Here is a 7598-nt window from a genome sequence, read left to right on the forward strand (position 1 = left end):
CCCTCACCTGATCCTCCCACACCAATCCTACCTGAGGCACCATGTTCTTGAAAGACTCCATGATCTTGGAGCTCTTGGCCTCCTGGTAGTAGGAGAAGCAGCCGGTGACGATGACCACGAAGGACAGTACGATGCCCAGGTACAGCTGGGGGCGGGGATACACAGGGCTCATCAGTAGCCCTTTTTTCTCCTCTTCAAATCAGAAAATCACCTCGCCAGGGTAATGGCCAGGGAGGGGCTGAGGAAGAATCTGAGGCAGGGTGTCTCAGTCGGAGCCCTGAGCTACCGTGAAGGCCCGCAGGATGCAGCAGAACCCCAGGATGCTTGGGCTATGCTTGGGCTGGGGGGGGCAGGTAAGGGAGGGAGACCAGGAGGAAGGAGGTGAAGAGATCAAAATTCTGGCAAAGAGAACGGGGCCGCAGAGTGCTTTGATGATGAGGCAGGAGGATAATCAAAGGAGAGCAAGTTTCGGGGTGAAACCATGCCTCTCAGGCAGCTGCATCAGTAGCTTTCTAGATAAAAGCCTAAGGACCAAGGGCTCCCTCAGAAAGTCCTGGGAGTACCGGGGGTTTGGGCCAGAGGCCTTCGAGAGGGCAAGGGTGCGGAGCAGGAGAGTATCAAGACTAAGCAGAGACCGGGCTGGCCGGTGGCAGTGGAACAGACTCACATTATCTCTGGAAAGATCCTCCTTGAAATTCATCTGGATGCCATAGGCCACGAAGCAGAGAATGGCACCCATCCACAGTAAGATTGAGAAGCCACCGAAGAGTTGTTTACAGAACTTGACCCATTCCGAAACGGTGGGGGGCGGCGTAAGCACGTTGGGTCCATCTCGGTTCAAGATTTCCTGTGCCTTTTTGGGGCTAAGGCCCTGTGTGGAGAGGAAAGAGGGAAGCATGGAGGGCCGCGAACAGAGAAGCAGGCTCAGGCAAGGCTCAGATGTGCCATTTATAGCCCCAGGACGCCTTTAGAGGGTCTAGAGACCCGGGAAGCTCCCTGAAGGCCACCCTGGAATTTCTTCCTAGGTAAGGGGGGATTTTAAAATTTGCATGATAGAAGGGATAACCTTTAGCGTGTTTAAAGCATCCCAGGGTTTTAAACTTTATTTATTTTGAGAGAGACCGAGATGGCGGGAAGGGGAGGGGCAGAGAAAAGGGGAAAGAGAGCATCCCCAGCAGGCTCCGTGCTGTCAGCGCAGAGCCTGACGCGGGGCTCGAACTCAGGAAACCGGAGATCATGACCTGAGCCGAAAACGAGAGTCTGATGCTTCAACGCCTGAGCCGCCCAGGCTTTCCCATCAGCACGTTTACATTGGGAGGATTTTTAGCTGATGGGTCGGTTCACAAAAAATTTGAATTTGTATCTTGGGCCGGCACTGGGGCAGGACTCCCGCAGGAGTCAGAAGGGTCCCTCCCCTACGGTACCCCGTCTCCAGGGGGAGGTAACTATCAACTGTTCGTGACATAACGAGCAAGGCTAACGCAATGACCAGCTACGCCACCTTATGTCGATAACCTCGGGACATTCATTCATGCTTTGGCTCTTTAACTTAGAAATGGGGGGAAAGAGAGCAAACGCAGGAAAGAATAGATTCTCGCTGGAGGCTGGGCGTGAGTTCCTGTGCCTTTTCCTCTAAATGAAAACAATAGTAGAACCCGCCAGAGGATTAAAAAACAAACGCTCCTTCATCCCCACCGGCCACTCCCCAACTTCCCCGGAAAAACATACAACTTGAATGAAAACAGGACAAGTCTCCTGCACACCTCCCGGGTTACCAGATGAGACCCACCCTTTCCGTGAAGACGTTCTAGAACGAAGAAGGGCTTCTATTTTGAGGGCTTTTAGGTTTTAATTTGTGGTCCTTGTATGAGTGGTGACAGCAGCAGGGGCAGTGATGGTAACCATGTATACGGTTTTCCTGTTAAACTATTAGTTCTCAAAGGGTGGTCTGGGGGCCAGCAGGGTCCCGAGACCCTTTCGGGGGGGTCGAACGCTGTTCACGATAATGCTAAATCGTGGTTCACCTTTTTCGCTCCTGTTCTCGAGTGTATGGTAGAATTTCCCAGAGGCTACATGACATGTGTCACAACAGATTTAATGCTGAAAACACATGGGAATCCCGCCGTCTCCGGTTAGAAAGCCAGACAGTAAAGAGGTTCGCAAAAATGTAAAACGCTGCTTGTATGGGAAACCAGTTTGTCGTAAAACGATTGTACTAATATAGAGTGGATTTACCCTTGTTTTTAAACGAATTGGGAAGTGTCTCTTAATTTTCCCAGTTTTAACTTTGAATATGATAACCATCAACAGATATAACTCACGCGAGCAAAAGCTCTTTGGGGCCTTGACAGTTTGTAGGAGCGTGGAGGGGCCCCGGGACACAGGCTGGAGAAGCGCTGCCCTACCCCATTCTCCCTCCTCTCATCTGCCCTTGAACTCCTTGGGGCCTCGCCATACTCTGCTCGCCCCGCCCTGGAGCTCAGCCGGGCGGAGGGGAGGGGTAAGAACATCGACGGGGGGGGGGGGGGGGGGGGGGGGGGGGGGGGGCGGAGGCCTCCCAGGGGGGGGAGGGGAGGCCTCCCTCAGCGGCTTCCTTCGCTCACCTTCGTCAGGTCCACGGAGTACTTGGTGCTCAGCTCTTCCAGGGTTAATTTGTGATCATCCTGAAGGGACAGTGGAGTCACTGGGGACAGGTGGTGACCTGGGTCATTTCCAGGGGAGGGGGAGAGGCACTTGAGGAAGATGGGTGGTCCTGGCCTGCTGGGAAGTGGTCTTAGGGCAGGAAGTTGATAGGCTGAGGGCTGAGGGCTGGGGGCTAGAGGCTGGGGCCTGGGGGCTGGGGGCTGGGGGCTGGGACCTGGGGGCTGAGGGCTGAGGACTAAGGGCTGAGGACTGAAGGCTGGGGCTTGGGGGCTTAGATCTGAGGGCTGGGGCTTGGGGGTTGAGGGCTGGGGCTTGGGGTATGGGAGCTGGGGGGCTGTGGGGCTGGGGCTTGGGGGCTGAGGGCTGAGAGCTGTGGGGCTGGGGGCTGAGATCTGGGGGGCTGGGGACTGAGATCTGGGGGCTGAGATCTGGGGGCTGAGGGCGGGGGGCTGAGATCTGGGACCGGGGGCCTGAGGGCTGAGGACTATGGGGCTGGGGACTGAGGGCGGGGGCTGCGGGAGGGCTGGGGCTGAGATCTGGGGGCTGAGATCTGGGGGCTGAGGGCGGGGGCTGCGGGAGGGCTGGGGCTGAGATCCCCCTGGGACCTGGGGCTGAGGGCTGAGGACTATGGGGCTGGGGCTTGGGGGCTGAGGGCTGGGGGCTGAGGGCTGAGATCTGAGGGCTGGGGGCTGAGGGCTGGGGGCCTGGGGGCTGAGATCTGGGGGCTGAGGGCGGGGGCTGCGGGAGGGCTGGGGCTGAGATCCCCCTGGGACCTGGGGGCCGAGGGCTGAGGACTATGGGGCTGGGGCTTGAGGGCTGAGATCTGAGGCCTGGGGGCTGAGGGCTGGGGGCCTGGGGGCTGAGATCTGGGGGCTGAGGGCGGGGGCTGCGGGAGCGCTGGGGCTGAGATCCCCCTGGGACCTGGGGGCCGAGGGCTGAGGACTATGGGGCTGGGGGTTGAGGGCTGAGATCTGAGGGCTGGGGGCTGAGGGCTGGGGGCCTGGGGGCTGAGATCTGGGGGCTGAGGGCGGGGGCTGCGGGAGCGCTGGGGCTGAGATCCCCCTGGGACCTGGGGGCCGAGGGCTGAGGACTATGGGGCTGGGGGTTGAGGGCTGAGATCTGAGGGCTGGGGGCTGAGATCTGGGACTGGGGGCCTGAGGGCTGAGGACTATGGGGCTGGGGGCTGAGGGCGGGGGCTGCGGGAGGGCTGGGGCTGAGATCTGGGGGCTGAGATCTGGGGGCTGAGGGCGGGGGCTGCGGGAGGGCTGGGGCTGAGATCCCCCTGGGACCTGGGGGCCGAGGGCTGAGGACTATGGGGCTGGGGCTTGGGGGCTGAGGGCTGGGGGCTGAGGGCTGAGATCTGAGGGCTGGGGGCTGAGGGCTGGGGGCCTGGGGACTGAGATCTGGGGGCTGAGATCTGGGGGCTGAGGGCGGGGGCTGCGGGAGGGCTGGGGCTGAGATCCCCCTGGGACCTGGGGGCCGAGGGCTGAGGACTATGGGGCTGGGGCTTGGGGGCTGAGGGCTGGGGGCTGAGGGCTGAGATCTGAGGGCTGGGGGCTGAGGGCTGGGGGCCTGGGGACTGAGATCTGGGGGCTGAGATCTGGGGGCTGAGGGCGGGGGCTGCGGGAGGGCTGGGGCTGAGATCCCCCTGGGACCTGGGGGCCGAGGGCTGAGGACTATGGGGCTGGGGCTTGGGGCTGAGGGCTGGGGGCTGAGGGCTGAGATCTGAGGGCTGGGGGCTGAGGGCTGGGGGCCTGGGGGCTGAGATCTGGGGGCTGAGGGCGGGGGCTGCGGGAGGGCTGGGGCTGAGATCCCCCTGGGACCTGGGGGCTGAGGGCTGAGGACTATGGGGCTGGGGCTTGGGGGCTGAGGGCTGGGGGCCTGGGGGCTGAGATCTGGGGGCTGAGGGCGGGGGGCTGAGATCTGGGGGCTGAGGGCGGGGGCTGCGGGAGGGCTGGGGCTGAGATCCCCCTGGGACCTGGGGGCCGAGGGCTGAGGACTATGGGGCTGGGGCTTGGGGGCTGAGGGCTGGGGGCTGAGGGCTGAGATCTGAGGGCTGGGGGCTGAGGGCTGGGGGCCTGGGGACTGAGATCTGGGGGCTGAGATCTGGGGGCTGAGGGCGGGGGCTGCGGGAGGGCTGGGGGCTGAGATCCCCCTGGGACCTGGGGGCCGAGGGCTGAGGACTATGGGGCTGGGGCTTGGGGGCTGAGGGCTGGGGGCTGAGGGCTGAGATCTGAGGGCTGGGGGCTGAGGGCTGGGGGCCTGGGGGCTGAGATCTGGGGGCTGAGGGCGGGGGCTGCGGGAGGGCTGGGGCTGAGATCCCCCTGGGACCTGGGGGCTGAGGGCTGAGGACTATGGGGCTGGGGCTTGGGGGCTGAGGGCTGGGGGCCTGGGGGCTGAGATCTGGGGGCTGAGGGCGGGGGGCTGAGATCTGGGGGCTGAGGGCGGGGGCTGCGGGAGGGCTGGGGCTGAGATCCCCCTGGGACCTGGGGGCCGAGGGCTGAGGACTATGGGGCTGGGGCTTGGGGGCTGAGGGCTGGGGGCTGAGGGCTGAGATCTGGGGGCTGAGGGCGGGGGCTGCGGGAGGGCTGGGGCTGAGATCCCCCTGGGACCTGGGGGCTGAGGGCTGAGGACTATGGGGCTGGGGCTTGGGGGCTGAGGGCTGGGGGCCTGGGGGCTGAGATCTGGGGGCTGAGGGCGGGGGGCTGAGATCTGGGGGCTGAGGGCGGGGGCTGCGGGAGGGCTGGGGCTGAGATCCCCCTGGGACCTGGGGGCCGAGGGCTGAGGACTATGGGGCTGGGGCTTGGGGGCTGAGGGCTGGGGGCTGAGGGCTGAGATCTGGGGGCTGAGGGCGGGGGCTGCGGGAGGGCTGGGGCTGAGATCCCCCTGGGACCTGGGGGCTGAGGGCTGAGGACTATGGGGCTGGGGCTTGGGGGCTGAGGGCTGGGGGCCTGGGGGCTGAGATCTGGGGGCTGAGGGCGGGGGGCTGAGATCTGGGGGCTGAGGGCGGGGGCTGCGGGAGGGCTGGGGCTGAGATCCCCCTGGGACCTGGGGGCCGAGGGCTGAGGACTATGGGGCTGGGGCTTGGGGGCTGAGGGCTGGGGGCTGAGGGCTGAGATCTGGGGGCTGAGGGCGGGGGCTGCGGGAGGGCTGGGGCTGAGATCCCCCTGGGACCTGGGGGCTGAGGGCTGAGGACTATGGGGCTGGGGCTTGGGGGCTGAGGGCTGGGGGCCTGGGGGCTGAGATCTGGGGGCTGAGGGCGGGGGGCTGAGATCTGGGGGCTGAGGGCGGGGGCTGCGGGAGGGCTGGGGCTGAGATCCCCCTGGGACCTGGGGGCCGAGGGCTGAGGACTATGGGGCTGGGGCTTGGGGGCTGAGGGCTGGGGGCTGAGGGCTGAGATCTGAGGGCTGGGGGCTGAGGGCTGGGGGCCTGGGGACTGAGATCTGGGGGCTGAGATCTGGGGGCTGAGGGCGGGGGCTGCGGGAGGGCTGGGGGCTGAGATCCCCCTGGGACCTGGGGGCCGAGGGCTGAGGACTATGGGGCTGGGGCTTGGGGGCTGAGGGCTGGGGGCTGAGGGCTGAGATCTGAGGGCTGGGGGCTGAGGGCTGGGGGCCTGGGGGCTGAGATCTGGGGGCTGAGGGCGGGGGCTGCGGGAGGGCTGGGGCTGAGATCCCCCTGGGACCTGGGGGCTGAGGGCTGAGGACTATGGGGCTGGGGGCTGAGGGCTGAGATCTGAGGCCTGGGGGCTGAGGGCTGGGGGCCTGGGGACTGAGATCTGGGGGCTGAGATCTGGGGGCTGAGGGCGGGGGCTGCGGGAGGGCTGGGGGCTGAGATCCCCCTGGGACCTGGGGGCCGAGGGCTGAGGACTATGGGGCTGGGGGTTGAGGGCTGAGATCTGAGGGCTGGGGGCTGAGATCTGGGACTGGGGGCCTGAGGGCTGAGGACTATGGGGCTGGGGGCTGAGGGCGGGGGCTGCGGGAGGGCTGGGGGCTGTCACCATGACCACTTCCTTCTTCAGCTCCTCCTTGTCTGCCTTCATTGTTTTCCTCTTCATTTTTCTTCTCTTCCCCGATTTAGGCCTCCTTTTATGTCTTGGCCTTAGGATCTGCTCGTGAGGGATCACGGTCCCCCTTTTCCTCTGGCGCCCCATAGTCCTCCCTGGATACGGTTGACCCAGCTCAACTGGTGGGAAGGGAGGCAAAAGGAGGAGAAGAAATTGAAGGGCGCGGAGAGAAGAGGGGCACAGAGGGGTCAGGCGGCAAGGACGGGAAGGGCCAGGGGAGTGAGGAGAGAGGACGAGGTGGAAACCCGCCAGAAGAGAGCAGAGGCCAGAGGCGGGGGCACCGGGGAGGGAGCGGCTGAGCAGGTGACAGGCCAGGCGGGTCAGCAGGGCCGGGGACAAGGGTGGGGGCAGCCCCGTGCCTCAGTGAGGAGGTGCGGGTGCCGAGGGCGCCGAGCAGGTGGGTCAGGGTGAGGAGGGCCCCCCCCCCCCCACCGCCCGGGCCCTGTGGGCGCCACGGCAACGCCCGGCTCTGTGGTCACAAAGGCCTCACCGCAGTTCCGTCCCAGATCCCAGAAGTCCTGTCTCCGGGCTCGAGGGTGACGGGAGCAGGTTCCGACTTTCCGCCACAGTGAGCGTTTCAGTGTGAGGGCAAGACTGGGCCCGGGGCCCCCGCTGGGTGTCTCGGGCTTCCGGGGCTCCCAGGGGCCCTCGGCAGCTGACAGAAAAACAAAGCAGGCACTGTGTGTGAGCATGCGCTTCCTGAGACCCCCTTCTCCACCACCCTTGACCTTGAGCTTTTAGTTTTAGGAAGTCATAGCAGAAGAGGTCAGATCTTGGGCCTTTGAATCTGTCCTGGGGTGGAACTCTGGCTCCTCTGCTTACCAGCTGTGTGGCTTTGGGCAAGTTACCTAACCCCTCTGTGCCTCTCTTTCCTCGTCCGTAAGGGGGATAT

At 64.8% G+C, this 7598-nt stretch overlaps 1 protein-coding gene across 2 annotated transcripts in view; it reads right to left on the reverse strand.

Annotated features, from left to right (window-relative positions):
• The window catches only part of ATP1A4 (ATPase Na+/K+ transporting subunit alpha 4), a 30517-nt gene extending 23358 nt beyond the window's left edge, over positions 1–7159 (reverse strand). The window contains exons 1-5 of one of the 2 annotated variants that reach the window (XM_042926446.1): positions 7066–7158; positions 6641–6825; positions 2604–2663; positions 668–871; positions 32–145 (exon numbers count right to left, since the gene is read on the reverse strand). In XM_042926446.1, coding sequence (XP_042782380.1) covers positions 32–145; positions 668–871; positions 2604–2663; positions 6641–6793 — 531 coding nt within the window. In that variant the 5' untranslated portion in view covers positions 6794–6825; positions 7066–7158. Of the gene's footprint in view, positions 1–31; positions 146–667; positions 872–2603; positions 2664–6640; positions 6826–7065 lie in introns of both variants that reach the window. The other variant, XM_042926447.1, reaches the window with a different exon arrangement.
• Positions 7160–7598: the final 439 nt, after the last annotated feature.

Source organism: Panthera leo, chromosome F3, assembly GCF_018350215.1.
Source record: "Panthera leo isolate Ple1 chromosome F3, P.leo_Ple1_pat1.1, whole genome shotgun sequence".
Lineage (NCBI taxonomy): Eukaryota > Metazoa > Chordata > Mammalia > Carnivora > Felidae > Panthera > Panthera leo.